This window comes from Dermacentor variabilis, chromosome 1 (assembly GCF_050947875.1).
Source record: "Dermacentor variabilis isolate Ectoservices chromosome 1, ASM5094787v1, whole genome shotgun sequence".
Lineage (NCBI taxonomy): Eukaryota > Metazoa > Arthropoda > Arachnida > Ixodida > Ixodidae > Dermacentor > Dermacentor variabilis.
The window spans coordinates 228,566,940-228,586,502 of record NC_134568.1 but is presented as its reverse complement, the minus strand read 5'-3'; the positions used below and the strand labels follow the sequence as shown (position 1 = coordinate 228,586,502).

The following is a 19,563-nucleotide window of genomic DNA, read 5'->3' as shown; positions in this document are numbered from 1 at the left end:
TGCTCTACCGGAACAAGTGAGCATTCAGCTACGAAGTCCCAACCTCTCAGCTCAGTTCGAACTGTGTCAATTAAGCAAGACGCGCGCCTCACATCGCCTGACGTACTACAAAGCATGCCAGCAAGCCTGCTTGCTCCACGCAAAACGGACCAACATGAACGGCATATCACGTCGCTTCACCATTTTAATTGATCGCTAACGCTACAAAAGAAGATTCCCCTGGAACGTGATACCTGCAGAAATATAGCTACTTTGCGGTCTTTGTGCTGACGTCTGAGACGCTCGACGCGTCTTCGTCTGAGCCGAAAATGAAAGTGCACAGCGTTAATGGAAACCAGCCTATTTTTGCCGCTTTAATTCACGGTCTATTCACTGCACGGGCGCTTCAGAATGGCTTTTAACGTGTTCCTGTAAGCCATGAGCTTGACAATATGACACGAGGATGCAGCAAAGCTAGCTTTTCACAATACTGCTGTACTCTTAGTAGCAAACTCACGGACGCTGCATAGACACTCACTGCCCTGACATGACCAATCTTAAAGGAAAAGAACAATACACAGCGACCTTTATATTTTGTGACCTTAACGTTTTGTGGTACGCTACTTCACATATTTAGGCCCACGTCATGATAACTCTTCAAGTTGCAACGTTTCTGCAGCTTTCTTGACCGACTGAAGGAAACACAACAGGCACAGAGAAAACTGAGCGATTGGCGCTGTTTGGCTCTTTTTTTTTTTCTTTATTTGCGCGAAATTTTTGTAGTACGCTCTTAGACTTAGTAGCAAGTAACTTTCCTATTGCTGAAAATACTCTTAATATATTTTCTTGCTTTGATACTGCAATTATTTCTTTTCTCAGCGTCCTTACATAGTAGGGACCGGATGTAAACCTTATTATAAGACATTTCCTTTTCTTTTTAGCCTTCTGTAATTGATTCTGTAGCTGATATATATATATAGACTAGTGAACGTGAAGAATGACACTGTGCGAAAAAAGAAATTTTGCCAACCTACAGTCCGGCAGTGTTAACTTACGCAGTCATCACCTCCTAAGAAGGGCGCGCTTCCTGTGGGCAAGCTCTATTTCAGGGAACAACTGCGGATCACGGCCGTGTAGCACTTAACTTCCTACACATCCCGCATCCTGGTGGTAATAATCATATCCATCATCTGCACATCGATCATTGTTCTTGAAAGGAAGAGAGTCGGTAATAAACGTTGAAGAAACGTGCTTTCAAAGAAAATGTGTACGTTACAATGCTTTATAAATCGTCAAATACAAAAAAAGAAGTCTGCTAGTATTGAGGTTGACACGTTACTGCCATTTCATTCTCCGCTCAGATGAAGTAGTGTCGAAGAAAATGTGTAGAAGAGAGAAAAGGCCTAACATGGCAAACAGGTTGACACTTGGTTGCCGTATAAAAATCGACGCCGCGTGCTCTCGCTGATGTCTTGTAGTGGGAATAGGGGCCGTGTGCACAAAGCATTTCTTTGGTAAGTGCTCTTCGACATTGGCCAGTCGCCTTCGCTAATACGCCCAGCATCAGGATTGGCTCCTGCGAACAATTTTAAAGTAAAAGGTTGTGGTGAATACAGTCCCAGAGAAGCACAGGTAGATCTGGACGTGTATTCACAAGGAAAGTTATTACGCTAGAACTCTTCGTCAGAGCAGATGTCAACCAATCGTAAGGTCAAACACATTATTAGCGAAGGAGGTCAGCCAATGGCAAACAACACTTACGAACGAAAAGTTTTGTGAATTCGGCCTCTGGTTCGCCGCCGTTACAGTCCTGCCATTCAAGAAACGCATGTGGACGCCTGGCGACATTGCCCCCACGAAGCGTATCAGCTGCTTCGCGCAGTTTACACGAAGCGTTTGCTACGACGTGTGGTGCTGTTCATGTTGGACCTTCCTGCGCTGACAGTTTCACCTATGTTATCAGCAATGCATGAAGAGCGCACATCGCCATTCCGCATCATTTGTACAATGTCTCTTCTCGCAGAACGCGCATGGCCGAGCCGAGTTCGCTTTTATTTTTCTCTAAGTTTCGCTCGCACAGTCGCCGGACTTGTATGTTCTTTCTGTTCTGGCAGAAGTTTCATTACGTGTACGCACAGGGTGTCCTACGTAACGTGATCTAGGCGTCAAGAATGCCAGGCTTTTCCGTTCATATGAGCAGGACAGATCGCAATAGGTGCAGTACACCCTCGATGCATAGGGCGCTGGACGTGAGTCATTGGGGATTCCCCTTGGTGCACTTAACGGTGTGTTGTGCGATGCACTTTCGCCAAATGTTTTGAAAGGCAAGCTCAGAAAAACCGCAAGTAACTGGGATATTCTATCTGAAAAACCCTTAAGTGAGAGAAGAAATAGCGCTGCGCTCTCAGGAAGGCCACATTGTTAGTTTTTGTTTCTGGCTTCTAGTAAAACCGAACTAAACGTCAGCGATGACAGATATTTCAGCCTTACAGTGTGCGCCGAAGAGCTTCTGCGGCTGAGGGAAGGTAGGAATATACCAGATTATAAGCGCTGCATGTGTATAATGTGCTATTCAGACCCTTCTCGTTCTGCGGTTCACTGAGTTCTTAAGTGTCTTATTCGTAGATCAATTTTGATTGTAGCCCAAGAAAATGGTCATAACAAATATTTTGGGCCATAGAAGACCTCAAGGCTGTCGGTTTATTTAGACTTGTCGTGTTGAGATGTAAAGTTGTAAGTGACAAGGACAATTCAGTCATTGTTAATAGTTGAAAAATTTACATTTATTTTAATATGTTCTGTTTTAATATGTTTTAATAAGTTCTTTTAATATGACCCTATTAAAATCTTTATGATAAATGTTTTTTTTATTATTTAATGGGGAATGCTAGTAACCTGAGCTGCTTCCCTTGCTTTGTTAAGCATCGATCTTTGTTTACGTGGGACACCCTGCGCACGTGAAATAGGAGAAAAGTTGATTTCGTTCGCTGTAAATTCGCGCTTTCGAAGCACTCTCTGTAGCGGCGGTGGCTACTCGTAAACGCGCACGCAGGGGACGACGGACCTCTTCCGGGAGCGATTCGTGCGTGCACGCGCAAGTTATCTCGAGCAGGCCGAGTCAGCTTGTGTTGTACGCCGCGGTGTTTGTGTGTCCACTGAGCACCCTGCCGCACTCTCTCTTGCTTTTCCTGGCCCTGTGTGACCCGCCCGCAGCTGCCTTGCCACCGGTGGCCCACTGTGCGCCCAGCGAGCGGGAGAGGGCTCCGGGGTCCCCACCCCGAGCCCCTCTCTCGCTCACCGGCGGCGGCCGAGGCGGGCCCCGTCGTCCGAGGAGCGACTAACACATTTTCCTCTCTCTCTCGCATGTGCCCCCCTTCACACGCACTCCCACACATGTGCCGGGTGCGCTGGTTCGAACGGTGTGTGTCTCGCCCTCAGAGACCCCCGCTGGGAAGGTTAAATTAAAAGGTACAGGGACTCCCCCCACCTAGAAGCAGTGTCCTGCCCGCCACGTAGTCCAGGTCCAAGCGCCGCCCGCGCAGCGCGCGCGTTGCCTGCGATAGAGCGCGCTAGAACTCGTAGTCCGAGCATCGTGACTCGCCCGCTGTGCCCGGGGCCGCTCACGACGCTGCCTTTCTTGCAGGCTTCGCCAGGGCTTCCTACCTCAAAACGAAGATTAAGAACAAGGGAGCCTGCAAAGCTTTCTGGAAGGCCGAGAAGCAATTCAGGTGCGTCTCTTCTTTAAGTCTTCAAGCGCGGCACGCGCGATCGGCAGGCGGAGAGCGTGCCGACTCTCCCCCGCGTCGAGTGATGCGGGTCGTGCAGAGCTCGCGTCGGGACGACGCCCACGGTGTTGCTCTGCCCACGCATTCAACGCATGGCACTCTCAATGCCTACAGTAGAGGTCGCGATATCCAAATTGAATCTAGGAATTTTTGTTTCCCTCTCACTGAAATGGTTTCTTAACCTTCTCAGTGTTAGCTGCAGGCGTGCAGTGTAGCTAGACCGTGATACCAAATAATAATAATAATAATAATAATAATAATAATAATAATAATAATAATAATAATAATAATAATAAACTACGCCTCTGAAAGTGCAGCGTTCAAACATTTTCTTCGTTCATATTTCTTTCAGGTTCTTCATTCGTCAAGTCGTCAAGACGCAAACTTTCTATTGGGTTGTGATCGTGCTTGTGTTCTTAAACACGGTGTGCGTTGCAGTGGAGCACCATGATCAAGATCAATATCTCACATACTTTTTATGTGAGTATACGTGCGTCCCTCGTTCTTCCCGTCTCTCTGTTACGATAATTAATCTCGCTTTCACGGCACCCACGTCTTGTCCTTCTTGCAGATTATGCAGAATTTGCATTTTTGGGGCTATTCATCTTCGAGATGTTAATCAAGGTGTATGCTCTTGGACCACGCATTTATTTTGAATCGTCTTTCAACAGATTCGACTGTGTAGTAAGTACCGGTATTAACTTATATATATACATATATATCTGTGGCCGCACGTTGGATGTGTTCTTTCCTTCCGAGTTTATTCATTTTTGTGTCGAGCGTACCGTCGAGAGGCCGATCCCACCGAGTGCCCGTGCTTACGTGGTTTCATTTTCTCTTGCTGCCCAGGTTATAGCGGGTAGCATCTTTGAAGTGGTCTGGTCCAGCCTCAAGGAAGGCTCGTTCGGACTGTCTGTTCTTCGGGCCCTTCGGCTGCTGCGTATATTCAAGTTTACCAAGTGAGTGGCGACTGTCCAGTTATGCTGGTATTCACGAAGCGTCAGCTGACGCACACGCGTAGGACTGCATCTCTGGAAGAGCGCGATCCTCGGAGCTTTCGCCTTTCAAAGTAGAAGGATAATAATAATAATAATAATAATAATAATAATAATAATAATAATAATAATAATAATAATAATAATAATAATAATAATAATGCGCTTGCCTTTATATTTGTGTTTCTTTGGATCGACATAGCCTAATGGAATATTTTGTATGCATAACTCTAATAATTATTTCGCTGGTAAGGCGGTGCTTGGGGAATCCTGGCTAGATATGAGGAGGCAAAGTGCTATCTTAATTTAAAGTCATCATTATCATCGTTGTCAACCCATGTATATATATATATATATATATATATATATATATATATATATATATATATATATATATTCAGTGCAGAACCAAGGCCTCACCCACCGATCTCAAGTTACCCCTGTCTTGCGCCAGCTGATCCCATGTGGGCAAATTTCTTGATTACATCGCCCCGTTTATACTCGCGGACAACGTTCTGTGGCTATGAGGGGAAAGCTACGGGCGCGTGGCTGCTGCACAAGCGTTACTGCGCCAAGTAGTCAGCCAGCGTTTGACAGTGCTTTTGGTTGCTCGGAGCAGTCCTGGCTCTCGAGTCAGTGATTCTAAGCTCTGCCTCTTCTCAAAGCACCTAGCAATATGGATGCGGTCAGGACACAATGTTCACCATCTCGTCCACAGGTGCCACTTATTATGCAATGGAACTAACTGTTCGGGTCTTGCGTGCCATTTACCTGAACTGTCGCTTTTCTTACGCAACATGCCTGTGCCAATATTGGCCCTGTTCGAGGCTGGTCTTCCAAGTTCCAGATCAATTGCTGGTTATGTTGCACATGGAAACCAAAGTAGTCCGACATTTCGGAACGGAAGCGCCATGCTATATGTGAGACGTGAAATACCACATTACGTTCTGCCAGTTCAAGACCTCTGCAGCAGTGCTTTGGAAGTCGCTGCTGTACAAGTGCGGCTGGGAAATCGAAGCCTCAGCGTGGCCTCCGTCTATGTGAGCTCTCGCCTGAAGGTCTCGATGGGAGAAATTATAAGAGACCTCTGCAGCCGCTGCCCAGCTCCGAGGATTATATGTGGGGACTTCAACGCGCACCATACTCTCTGGGGCGAAAAGGTGACTGATGCACGTGGAAAGCAAATTGTTAGTGCTTTAAACACCGAGGGACTCTGCGTGACAAATGGCAAACAGCCAACGTTTTTTCGACCACCGGCCTCTTACAGTGTCATAGACTTGACGTTACACTCAACGGACATCCTCGCATCGTCAACGACTAGTAAAGATAGAATGGGCAGTGATCATTTTCCTGTCTTCGTTAACATTGCTGGATATAGAACCAATGGCCGAAGATCCTGTCCTGTGACGCATTGGGGTACGTACAGGGACGGCCTAAGCGAGTCATCTGGAGACCTGTTCGCGGACATGCTACGTAGCAAGAGATTGGCTACCGCTGACCTGAAGCTACCCGACCACTTCCCCGCTCCGGATCTAAAGCTCAAAAATATATGCGCGGCCCGTAGAAGAGCGGAACGGAGGCTGATGAGGATGAAGGGCGACCCACCAATGAAGACTATATATAACAGGATTAACGCAGTGATTCGACGTTATACAAGGAAACTAAGAAGAGATCAATGGGCATCATTTTGTGCAAGCCTGTCGGTCTTCACGCCAGTTCCAAGGATATGGTGGGTCGTTAATAACCTTGCTGGAAACTGTCGACCAAACAAGCCATTTGAAGCCCTAGCATTGAAGTTAGGGAAGACACTCGCTTGTCTTGCGAATGCCTTCGCTGAAATATACTCTTCCGGCAGGTCAGCAGGCACAACCAACCCGCCTCCACCGCTATCGTCGTCTCTAATGGATGCTCCTTTCACACTCAGAGAGCTGGAACTAGCTATGAGCAGCCTCCGACGTCGCTGTGCGGTGGGTCCTGACCTTGTCAGTAATCAGATGCCGACTAACCTACCGGTTGAGAGACGGCGTGATTTGCTGGCATTTTTTAACCAAGTCTGGGCCAGTGGGGCTATCCCACATTTATGGAAGGTAGCATGGGTGGTACCGGTTCTGAAGCCTGGAAAGAATCCTGCAGCTCCGGACTCATACCGACCGGTATCACTGACCTCGTGTGCAGCGAAGCTAATGGAGAAGATGGCGTGCACAATACTCACTTGGTATGTCGAGCAGGGTCGAAAACTACCATCGTGCATGACTGGGTTTCGGCAGCGTCTGAGTGCTCAAGACAATGTGCTGGACCTGCTAAGCCACATAGAACATTACAGTGCGGATGGCCTGTCGACACTTGCTGTTTTCATGGATGTTTCTAAGGCTTACGACTACGTGTCTCAAAGAGCCATCATCAGCCAGTTACAAGTTATAGGCGTCACGGGTCATCTCTTGCACTTCATACATACGTTCCTCAATGATCGTCGCATCAGAGTTCGTCTTGGCGACACTTTGAGCGATGAAATACGTATATTTCGCGGTGTGCCACAGGGGAGTGTTTTATCTCTCTTATTATTTAACATTGCCATGAGTAGCCTCCCAGGAGTACTAAACCATCGAACACCAGTGAACATATCTATATATGCCGATAATATCTGCATATGGGTCTCCGGCTACCAGCATCGCCGCCTCGCACGAATAGCCAAGGGAGCAGTAAAAGCCATTCAGGGCCACTTGGCAACGATTGGATTATCACTATCATCAGAGAAATCATCATTCATACTATTTCCTGGAGTGAAAAGAAAATCTACACGCTTGACGCTGAATTTGGATGGATACCAGATTCGACAAGTCACCAACGTCCGATTTCTGGGCGTTACCTTAGACCACAGGCTACTCTGGTGCCGCGGTGTTGACCACGTTGTGGCGTCATCGTCACCCAGGCTACGTGTGCTCAAGCGAGTCGCTGGCATACGCTGGGGCGACCACCCGACGTCGATGCTACGGCTACATACAGCGTTGGTTACCAGTCGAATCCTGTATCAGCTAACTCTGATGTCACCCTCAGACAGCCAATACGAGCGCTTAGAAGCCATTCACAGAAAAGGTATCCGACTTTGCCTTGGAGTCCCTCAGCCAGCGTCAAACAAGAAAGTGCTCTACGAACCTGAGTCACGCCCTCTAAGACTTCCGGCTTCCCAGGCTCTGATGATCCAGCTACTACGATTGAGTGAGTCTACGCCCGGTAGAGCCCTCTTACGACGTATAGGTAACAGGCCGCGCTCACATTTTTATGCAGCATTGAACACGCTTCGCGTATTAGGATTGCGCTGCTCGAGACAGAGGGAAAGGATAGAACCACCCTGGACATTCGAGGACATCACATGCAACTTAAGTGTACCACGATTGCAATCAAAGAGCTGCATTCCATCTGCAGAAGCCAAGTCATTAGTCCTGGAACACCTGAACACGACTTTCCCGAATCACCTACAAGTATACACAGATGGCTCTGTCAAGGCAGACGAAGACCGCTGCGCAGCTGCATTCTATATTCCCTCTCTAAGATATACGTGGTCTGGCCGCCTGGACTGTATAGCCTCGTCGAAAGTTGTGGAAGGCGTAGCAATAGCTTCTGCTCTGCGCAAATTAAAGACTTTGCCTCCGCAGAATGTGGTTGTCCTTACGGACTCAAAGGCCGCATTACAACAAATATACCGTGGTTTGCCATCCCTCAAGTTCCCACGTAAATCACTAGCCATCGTGAAAGAACTCAACAACAAAGGCTTCACAGAAACGTTTCAGTGGATTCCCTCCCACATTGGTATCTAAGGAAACGAAAAAGCTGATGCGCTTGCATATGCAGCGCTCTATCATCCTCCCAAAATCAAGGCTCCAAAGAGTAATCAAGTGCAAAAATCTGACATTCGAAATCACTTTGCGTCGCTTTGCGTTCCACCGCATATGCCCTGCGTAATCAAGAGATTGCACCGAGAGGAAGCCTCACTTCTATATCTAATAAGGACAGGATCTGCTAATACACCGACCTGGTTATTTAAAACGGGGCGAATCAATTCTCCGAACTGTACGGCATACAACGAGACAGGAGACATTGAGCACTTTTTGTGGTCCTGCCAGCAATTCCAAGATGAAAGAGACACTCTCCTGAAGAATCTGCAAAACAAGGACCTTCCGCATGCGCGCCTGCAACACCTTATATTTCCCGAGGGATCAGTTATAGCCCACAAAGAAACTTCACGTCTCCTTATCGAATTTTTAAGAGAGACTGGTTTGATGGACATATGGTGAAACCCTTCAGCGGTATTGTTCGAGACGCTCGGGCGGAGCAATTGCCGGCCTTGTTCGCTAGGCTAAACCCGCCTGTTGCTACAATTCACCACCACCACCACAGACGCTGAATCGAAGCAGCTTCCACGTGCAACAGTTTCACGTTTCCCCAGACGCGCAAGGGAAAAGCCACAAATAAGTAAACCTTCACACTCAGTGGTGCGTTCTTTATTATTTGATTGATGCTGATAAGGTATTTATGTTTTGTCTTCCCCAGCCTAATCTAACGTGCAATAAAACGCGGGATTCTTTCCAGAAGCGCTTTCACTTGTGCGCCCTTTGCCTCCCGTAGCTTTTCCTTCACAGCCGCAGAAAGTATAGTTCTTAGCCGTCGTCGACTGCACTTGCCTTCTCTTGTCACCCATCCTGTAATTCTAACCATCTGCCCTACGCGTATTGGCTATACCCCCGTTTGCTCTCTCATCCATACCACTGTCTTCCTGTATCCTACACGTTACGCCTAATATTTCGTTCGCTTTGCGTAATTATACGCAGTGCGGTAGCGCTCCGCAAAATGCTGGCCCAGCTATTGCTATATTTACCGGCCACTCCATGGTCGGTCATTCAATCTCACAATGTCAAGAATGTTATAATTATTATGTACGGCCCGAGAAGGCTATCGCCAAATCGAGAACGCGTTGTTTTAGGTATTCTCACGTGATCTGAATAAAGAGTGTAGCCAGGTCACATCTCAAGTTCTCAGACACAAAGTCTCCTTGAACGTTAGCGCGACAACTTGATACAGAACTGCCTCTCGCTGCTCGCCTGAGCTGTGCGTTCTTTTCCTATGCAGGTACTGGTCTTCGCTACGGAACCTGGTGATATCTTTGCTGAACAGCATGCGCTCCATCATCAGCTTGTTGTTCCTGCTCTTCCTGTTCATCCTCATTTTCGCGCTCCTTGGCATGCAACTCTTCGGCGGCGTGTGAGTACAAGGATCGCCGCAGTGGCATCTCACGGGTGCAGTGCATGCCGTTCCGCGCCACTGCCATGCGTTCCCGGCGGCACCCTGAAACAGAGAGAAGAGCCCATGTAGTGACGAGGAGTGGTGCTTGTATACAGGATTCTCACAAACCAAGGAAATGCCGTCGTCTTAGGTCCTCAAAAGAAAACATCTGTCGCTGCAGTCACCAACGCGTGGTGCCGCAGACCACCCGAGAAGAGTACATTGGTTGTGCAGGGGGTGTTTAGCGTTTTATAGGCATCCTAATTTGTTGACATCAGGTGCAACTGCGAGAAAATGTTAGTATTTACAGCCCACCGTCTTCATCGTGGCAGCGTCCACCGACCAATGCTAAGGTGGATTATAGTCGTTGCGGAGAAGCACTCACGATACGAGAGGCGACGTTATGTAAAAGAAAAGCAAACCGTGCGAGTTGGAACATATGCATTGTTGCAGCGCACAGGAATCAACGCACAAAGAAGAGAAAAGAAACACTAGACGTGCGATCGTCTTGTGTTTCTTTCCTTTTAGTTTGTGTGTCGTTTATTGTATACGCTGCTACAACAGGCACCGAGGCACCGTCGTATTGGGAGACGCGCAACCGATTTAGACACTTTTAGACGATGCGGTTCGTATTCAGGCTGCAGGTGGCCTTTGTCGAACTCGTAACTTCGCTGCCGAGGCCATATATCATCACTCGAGGTCGTGGCAGTATTACACCATAGATTTACAGCGCTTTACGTGTAAGGCAAAACGTAATAGGAAAGGAAAGACGCGCGCTCTGCGAGCCATAATGTAGCGCGGAAAGGCGAAACAGTCGAGTCTTCTCTATGTGAGAGCGGGTTCCATCTTTTCTTCAAAGAAATAATTGGGAGGTGGTGAATTTCAACGCCTTCCATACGATGTCTCGTGTCGACACGACTCAGTGAAAGTAGGCCACATGTTACCTAAGATGCTATAGCCTTTGTACCGTTGCTAACTCCAAATATAACAGCACGTAACGGGCTCATGTCCATGCTGGAACACAATGTTGGTTCTATGGCTCTTAGATGTTTTACTGCGATAGCAATTATATGAAGACTCCAGGTGCATTTCTGCCATCGGTGTCGCCGTACCCGTGATGTTCCATATAATTTCGAAGCGCGATAACATCGTAGCCGCACGCCGCATGCTGTATGTGCGAGTGAAAGCGTGCGAATGTGAGCCGACGATGGTTCTTCAATCTGGCGCGCAAGAGAGGAAAGCGGGGAGGCACTGAGGGCAGGGGAGGAAGGGGGAGGGGGACGGACGTTCTACTCCGACGGCTGCGGCGCGGCCAACGCGGCCGCGTTGGCCCTATGTTGAAAGCGATCTGCGAGAGGGACAGAGTGCGCCGAGTGCTGATAGCTTCGTGTGGGCTGTGTTCTCGCCGCTTAGTTCGCGTTGAAGCTAAGGCAGCACGAAGGTCTATTCTCTCGCTGCTGCTGCCGGGCTTTCTCACCCCTGCGTTTTGACAGCGAGTGTCTGCGGTCAACGAGTCAGATGTGTTCATGTTTGCTTGTGCGCGCGTGACACCATGTTTGTTAATTTAATTAGTAAGCGAATTTGTACAAGTTTATGCGGCCGATAAAGTACTAACCTCACTTCGTATTACTATCAGCTTATTTGCTGTCGCAATCGATGCTTGGCCTTTCGGACGAAACTGCGACTTTTTTCATGCCTGTTGGAGTAAAACACTGAAACATCAAATATATCCGGCCTCCAAGCATTTAAGAAATAGAATGTAGCATCCCTGTGTCGTCTTAGTCTTGTGTTACCACTTGCGCATGCCTTGTAGCCTGTGGTTAAGTGGTGTTGTGAAATGATAAGGAAGACCACCAGATTTTAAATGCTTGAAGTGTAACATGCCCGATATACCAAAGCTACAGTTCAACCGCACGGAGTTCACAGTATCAGTACATTTGTAGTACTGAGAAAATTTAACATCTGCGACTCGAGAAAGTGTTCAGTCACAGAAGAGAGGGGGAAAAGTCGACCACAAATCGACCGAGAGGAAAAAAATGTACTTAATGTCCTGAACTCTTGGACATAACTACACCATACATATACAGAAAACGAACGCTACAATGCGTGTTTCAATCTTACAAAACGTACATTATGTCTGAACAGATGTAACGAACACGTGCGTGGGGCTCCCGCAGTTATGTGCACCACTTACAGTTAAGAAACGTGAGGCGCTTATAACCTGAAGTTATTCCATTCTAATTTTATTCCAATCTCCTGACGTCAATTTTACGTAACCGCCGACGCAAGCACGGACGGTGACCCTCAAGATCGTTTCAACAGCCCAATCAATCGCTCTCCTCTTTTATGGGAGGTGACTTTTGTTTGGTTTCAAATGGAACAGCATTCCCTATCGCGACAGGTTTTCCTTATCTTGTCGGCTGACTAGAGCCGAGGAGCGCGCAGAAGACGAGAGTGCTTCGTGGGGGCCGAGCTAGCGGAGTGAAAATAGATAACCAGTTCAGGTGCGCGTTGCCGGCGTCTCTGATTGGGCAGCTTCGCTTTCGGCGGTTCGTCGACGATTTGCCGTCATAACGGGTGCTCAGCGAAGAAGATTTCGCAGAGCAATGTCACGGGCTCAGCCACGTTATATTGCCACGCAAAATTGTTATTATACACAAATAATTCTTATTTCGCCGGCAGATACGAATACACAGCGCCGGAGCGATCAGTGGACAGCCATATTCTAATCCTTTCAGAACTGGCTGTCTCCAGATATACGAAAAAAAATGGTTCAGTTTTGTTCAGCATAATAACGCATCTTAGGTGCGTGCACGTCACTTTGACGTGGTGAGTTTCCGCGGTTTTGTGACGTTGCGTCACATAAAGGCGAACTATAAGCGTGGCCCGAAAACTTTTTCGCCAATCGCGGAAAGCTAATGTTGACGAAGGCGTAGAATCAGAGAGAATTTTTTTTGTTCAACTTAGTCATGCATAATATATGTGTACACGTCACCTTGAGATGAGGAATTGTCGCGGTTTTCGGGACGTATCATGACAGGCGGTTGAAGTGGGCGTAGCCTCAAAATGTTTGACCAATCGCGGAGGGCTAACGAAGGGGAACAGAAACAGATTGGACTAGCTTTACGTTATCGCGACGAAACACAAACACGAAATGCACAGAACGGGTGCTTTTGGTGTTTGTGCCGCAACGCTGTAACCGCGTTTATTTACTGTCAGCAACCGACTCGCCCAGATTTCAGCAATAGTAACACCACTGATAACCCTAATTGCAAGCTCTAATTTGTAATAGTACAGACTTTCTTTGCAAGAACGCACTTGTATGTTTTCATTGTTGCCTTTGCGTTCATAGTTGCATCATGCTGCACGATACCAGAGTTACATGGCGAAAATAAGAGAATATGCTCTGCACTAACCGTGTTTTGTTATATCTCTTTTTCGCAGATTTAACTTTCCCGAGGGCACGCCGGCGGCAAATTTCAACACTTTTCCAATTGCCTTGCTCACAGTGTTTCAGGTAATGTTCACTCGTCACCGAGTTAACTGTCAAACAGCACATTCGGTGCCGCACTGATGCAGTAGCGTTCGTGCAACAAATGCCCAGCCGCCATACATGTAGTTACCGTCGCCATAATACAGTTTGTACAGTTCTCTATAGTCGTTGCACTCGTCTCTGAGCAGCTATGCTTATTTTTCCTTTTTATAGGACGCAGTCATTTCTTTTTTTTTTTAAGATTAAGAAAAATTAAATATTTATTTTAGACATTTTAGTGCATCGCCAGATAGCTCAGATAGCTCGCTCCTAATGCTTGTTTTCAGTACAGTTTGTCGGCACACTCAGCTGGCTAAGGTTTGTCCTTGTTAAACGCCAATGTCTTTGACTGCTGACCTACATCATAATTCTTTTATTTTTTCTCTTTCTTTCTCTTGGCTTCAGATATTAACGGGGGAGGACTGGAACGAGGTCATGTATAATGGCATTCAGTCCCAAGATGGAATTCACGGTGGGATGATCTACAGCCTTTACTTCATTATTCTCGTCCTTTTTGGCAACTGTATCCTTTTCGACGTTGTCACGAAAATATTCCTTCGCAGACCAGCTCATTCTGATAAATGGCACTGCATACTCGCACACTCCACACTACGGGCTTTAGTACGAAGGCTGCCGCAAAATTAAAGCCACACAGTAGGTTTAACTGTGTGAACAAGATGAAGTTGCATGCAGCAAGCCTCTGGCTACCTTAGTTCACTTTTTTTTAAAACTTTGTCGTACAGCTGCGATAACATATTCAAAAGCTGTAAAAAGTTATTTCATGAACATATAATATATACTTATACTTTGCACATGTGTCCGAGACTCACGGAAAAAGCACGCAGTGATTCACTTAAACGCCGCGTACATTTCTAGCATGGCTCAGTATGATCGAAACGTAATGTCTAAAATACGCAGTAACAGTGACCACGTCGGCCATGGTGGCTCAGTGGCGTCCTGCTGCTGATTACGGAATATCTGGTTCGATTATCGGCCACGGTGACCGTATTCCGACGAGGGCGCAAGGCGAAAAAGGCGCGTGTGCCGAGCGTTGGGCGAACGTTAAAGAACACCAGATCCAAAATCCTCGACTGCACCGTCTCTAACGGCCGCTGTTTTGCTGTTATACGTCATTAATTGATCAATGAATCGTCTAATAAAGCAACAGTGACCCCGATAACATGCTACTGAAGTAGTCTGGGGCCGTATACCAACAAATATCGCCATTCCTTAGAGTTGTAGGTCAGTTGCCCTTTGCTGTTATCACTATCGCAATTGGCCCTCTGTTAAGTATCATTGCAAACCATGCCGGCTTGTGAATAGTTTCCGGACACGTTTTTCACACACACACACACACACACACACACACACACACACACACACACACACACACACACACACACACACACACATATATATATATATATATATATATATATATATATATATATATATATATATATATATATATATATATATGATGTGATAGTGGGAGTCGTCTGTCGTTTAATTGAAAGGCATATCAGGCGCCAAACACATTGCGTTCCAACTAAAAAGTGTTCAGCGCTGGAAGATTCGTAGTGCCTAATACACTGTACATACCATCGGTTTTTGCAACTCAACTCGTCTTTTGCTTTACTAGGCACGCGAAACAAAAAGGTGAAACTGTGCCTAAGAGATGCACTGCAGTGGTTGTGGAAAACCGTAGCTCTGCAGCTGTGTTGCGCGATTCAGCCCTTGACGTGATGCACAGATACCCTGTTGAACGTATTCTTGGCCATCGCTGTGGACAACCTGGCAAATGCCCAGGAATTGACAGCAGCCGAGGAGGAAGACGCAGAGGAGGAGAAGGAGGTGCGTGAGCCGTGAGCGGCTGGATCCCTTGGCAGTCATGTTATATGAGAGTACGCAAAAGTTCAGATACCCGCCGTGGTTGCTCAGTGGCTATGGTGTTGGGCTGCTGAGCACGAGGTCGCGGGATCGAATCCCGGCCACGGCGGCCGCATTTCGATGGGGGCGATATGCGAAAACACCCGTGTACTTAGATTTAGGTGCACGTTAAAGAACCCCAGGTGGTCGAAATTTCCGGACTCCTCCACTACGGCGTGCCTCATAACCATAAAGTGGTTTTGGCACGTAAAACCCCATAATTTAATTTAAAAGTTCAGAGTTGCTGGCACGTGTCATAACATCCATTCACTGTAATTGTGCAGGGAGAGAGAGAGATGCAAAGGAGAGAAAGGCAATGAGGTTAACCAGTGTTAAAGCCTCCAGTTTGCTACCCTGCACTAGGGGAATAGAAAGGGGGAGTAAAGATGGAAAGGAGAGCGGGTACAAAAAGAAAGTCGCGAAAAAAAAGAAAAAAATTGGGGACGGGATGGGATCATTATAGTCTTTCTAAGAGGCCACTGCATTTCTTTTATTATGATTGTGGTAACCGTAGTGGTACAGCCTCCATTCACGGAGAGAACAATTGCTGTTCACCTTACTTGCCTTTCACGCCGGCCACCGTGCACAAGGTGACTGCTGGTCATGAGTGAAAATTAGTATAGTGCCTTATGGAGGGTAGATGTACTACTAAGCTCTGTGGCTGTGCAGCTGCACTATGTGCGTGGGCTGCTGGGGAGAACGCAGCGGTACAATGTTTTTTGTCCTCTGTGCATACACCCTGGGGCTGTCGAGTACAGCGCAAGCGCAAGTTTCCTATAGACAGTTCACACCGACAAGACCGATATTTCAAGCTATGAAGCGATGGCTTCATTAGAATTTGGATAAGAGATTGTTATGCACCTAGCACTTCTGTGGCGCAGAAAAGCCGTTCTTTGTGCAGGTGTTAACAAAATCAGGATCGTGTTAATATGTGTAATTAACACCTGCTTCAATCCAACGCGATCAGATATCCCTCTTGTCGCAGTCTTCTATTCATTATCAACCGCGCGATGAGCAGTGCTTCAAGTGTCGTGTACCTCGGTATGCCCCAATCTCCCGTTCCAGAATCCTAAAAATAATTACTTTTGGTTCGCTAAATGGTTCTATTTTTATTGCACCACCTTTGCAGAGAGCTAAGGAGGAGCTGGAGAAGGAAATTGCTGATCTGCAAATGGCAACAACGGGTAGTTTAGATCCACCGCAAGTAAACATCTGCCCGCCGTCGCCTCAGAGCGGCGCGCCGGGCAAAGGGAAAACTTTCCCTTTGTAAGTGTCGCACAATTCTCTTACCCCGTGACAACGTTGGGCACAATAACTTTGCCGCTCTTTTTGTGGTCTTTGCAGTCAAGAAAATCAGTTAGAAGCTGGATCTAAATTCAAGGGAACCAATGACAATAACAACATTGATGTTGATGAAGGTACGTAATTGCTTGCTTAGTAATATTCAGCAAAATGTATAGCGCGGGCAAACATTACGAAAGGGAGGCCACACTACACAGATGCTGCGTGTCTTCAACATGACATGACACCTGCAGCGTTCATCCGCTATATTTTTCGTTTTGTTTTTATCTTGTTGCTTTTTATTGCGATAGCAATTGTATAAACACTCCAGGTGCATTTCTGCCGTCGGCGTCGCCGTGACGTTCCATATAAAGTTCAAGGGCGACAAAACCGACGCTGAGCGCCGCTTGCTGTATGTGCGAGTGAAAGTGTGCGAGGGTGAGCCGGCGATCGTGGCTCCTTCTCGCGCACGCAACGGACGAAAGCGGGGAGGAAGCGCGCCGCCTTCCGTCGCGCACAAGGCTTCGGGGAGAGGAGGGTGGGGAGCGGGGGAGGGCGCGTCCTACTCCGGGCTGCCCGGGCGGCCGCGCGCGCCTGGCTGGGCCGCTGCATCTTGAAAGCCATCTGCGACGGGTACAGAGCCCGCGCTGCGCTGTGTTTTCGCGCTTTACTTCGCGTTGATACGAGCGGCAGCACGAAAGTAAATTAGCTCGCTGCTACTGCCTCGTTTCCTCACTGCCACGTTTTGACAGCGAGTTTGCGCACTCATCGAATGAGATATGCTCCTGTATGCTTGTGCGCGCGTGACACCGTGATTGTTAATTTAGTTAGTAGGCCTATGTTTACAAGTGGATACGACCGACAAAACTATTGTCCTTACTTTGTATAACTGTCCACTAATTTGCTATCGCAATCGATGCTTCGCCTTTCGGGCGAAATCGTGACTTCTTATGCATCTGTGTACACCGTCGATTCTTTGCCGGACGAAAAAGTGTCTTAATTTAAACTATCTTGATAAAACCCGCTGTTGATTGTGACACTATCACTGTACTCGGATATGAGCCCTGTACTATAGCATAGTCTCCTTGCGCGCCAAATACTGCGTCTATACCTCCATAAATTTGTTCAATTTGCAGATTATGCACCTCCTAGAGAGGATGACGATGAAGACGATATAACTGGTCCAAAGCCAATGATGCCGTACTCTTGCATGTTCGTCTGTTCTCCGACAAATCCGTGAGTCATACATTCTTTTGGCGTGATCTATCGTGCTTGTTCTGTCTATTTGCACTTGTTCTGTCATTTAATACTGAGAAATTTACTCATGGAATGTCTCGAAGTGCAAGTTAGTTCAGCTTTTATTCAGCGAAAATATTTTGCTATTATAGGCAGTGGTGTTTAAGCGTGTTGAGGAACACTAAACTTTAGTTGCATTATTCCGTGCCGAGTCAGGGAAGCTTCGCTGCCTATATGTGTAAATTATGGCTGTGTACAAAATTATTCGTTAAATAAATGGCGAGGTGAAATTCTCTTCATTGATGGTTTTCAATTGTTAATAATATTTAATTCTAAACACTCATCAATATCCATAAATATGAAACTCTTTAAACATTACGTTTTAAATTCTATCACTTATGGCTTCTATAAGAAACAATTCCCAACTCTTAAGGTTGCATGAGTACGCCAGAAGCTCGGCCAACGGTCTAAAAGCGCAGAAACCGCGTGTTGATTCTATCCATTAATAATATCCTATGGTGTTGGGCTGCTGTGCACGAGGTCGCGGGATCGAATCCCGGCCACGGCGGCCGCATTTCGATGGTGGCTAAATGCGAAAACACCCGTATACTTAGATTTAGGTGCATGTTAAAGAACCTCAGGTGGTCGAAATTTCTGGAGTCCGCACTACGGCGTGCCTCATAATCAGAAAGTGGTTTTGGCACGTAAAACCCCATAATTTAATTTTTTTTAAATAATATCGCGTCCGATATTATTTGAAGATCTCAAACGGTTGTCTTTATATTTAGATCTTTATACTGAGAGCTTGTAGAGGCTTCGTACAGAAGTATCCCAAGTCCAGTGGATGTGAACGGGGCAAGCGTGAACCTGCACTGAGAAACAGTTTATCACTCTGAGAACATCGTGAACCCTAGGACGGGCTGTCAAACCGGGAATATTGAAAGCTGTTGGCACAAAATGAAACGCCGTCTCGCGAGAAATGGTCAGATGGTCCCAGATGTGCTACTGGAGTCGCACCTGCCGTGGGTCCGGTGGATTTCGATTAGCCATCGTAAACGTCGCCATGATCCGTACCTGAGACTTCTCGAAGTGATTTCCCGTGTGAAGACTTCGCAGGCGTCAGCAGTGCCATTCGCTTCTTTCTTTTTTCAACGGCCCAGCCACTAAAGTGATGCATCGGCAGAGTTCGTGCGAGTTCGTGCCGTGCTCTCCGACCGCGATTCCTCTCTGTTCGCACCCGCTGAAGATGCAGGGCCATGACCCCGAAACTACGGTTTTAATGGCCACGGCCACGTCATAAACAGCTCTGAAGGCCTACCAGTGTACTTATTAGACGTCTCAGTGCTCGTACCATCACCGAGACGACGCGTGCAACTCGTACTAGACCCCGTGACACTGCCCCCTTGTCGCTCTTAGTATGCTTTACTGCACGACAAACATGCTTCACTGCACTACAGTGTGAATGTTTCATCACATTACATAACGTTATTGTGGTGAAGCTGATTAAAAGAAACCGCTTATGGAATGCATGCAAGACCCTTGCCCATTA

The 19,563-nt window shown here is 47.1% G+C and overlaps 1 protein-coding gene and 1 long non-coding RNA gene across 6 annotated transcripts in view; one reads left to right on the top strand and one right to left on the bottom strand.

Annotated features, from left to right (window-relative positions):
* cac (calcium voltage-gated channel subunit cacophony) overlaps positions 1 to 19,563 on the top strand; it is a 564,571-nt gene that overhangs the window by 472,904 nt on the left and 72,104 nt on the right. For all 5 annotated transcript variants that reach the window (XM_075670414.1, XM_075670406.1, XM_075670418.1 and 2 more), the window contains 11 exons: positions 3,623 to 3,707; positions 4,117 to 4,244; positions 4,336 to 4,448; positions 4,614 to 4,723; positions 9,884 to 10,015; positions 13,481 to 13,553; positions 13,974 to 14,091; positions 15,322 to 15,422; positions 16,627 to 16,763; positions 16,842 to 16,915; positions 17,915 to 18,014. In XM_075670414.1, the coding sequence (XP_075526529.1) occupies positions 3,623 to 3,707; positions 4,117 to 4,244; positions 4,336 to 4,448; positions 4,614 to 4,723; positions 9,884 to 10,015; positions 13,481 to 13,553; positions 13,974 to 14,091; positions 15,322 to 15,422; positions 16,627 to 16,763; positions 16,842 to 16,915; positions 17,915 to 18,014 (1,171 nt within the window). The remainder of the gene's footprint in view (positions 1 to 3,622; positions 3,708 to 4,116; positions 4,245 to 4,335; positions 4,449 to 4,613; positions 4,724 to 9,883; positions 10,016 to 13,480; positions 13,554 to 13,973; positions 14,092 to 15,321; positions 15,423 to 16,626; positions 16,764 to 16,841; positions 16,916 to 17,914; positions 18,015 to 19,563) is intronic.
* The window catches only part of LOC142558321 (uncharacterized), a 121,661-nt gene continuing 112,019 nt past the window's right edge, over positions 9,922 to 19,563 (bottom strand). The window contains exon 5 of the long non-coding RNA XR_012823010.1: positions 9,922 to 10,099. This is a non-coding gene — a long non-coding RNA (uncharacterized LOC142558321). The remainder of the gene's footprint in view (positions 10,100 to 19,563) is intronic.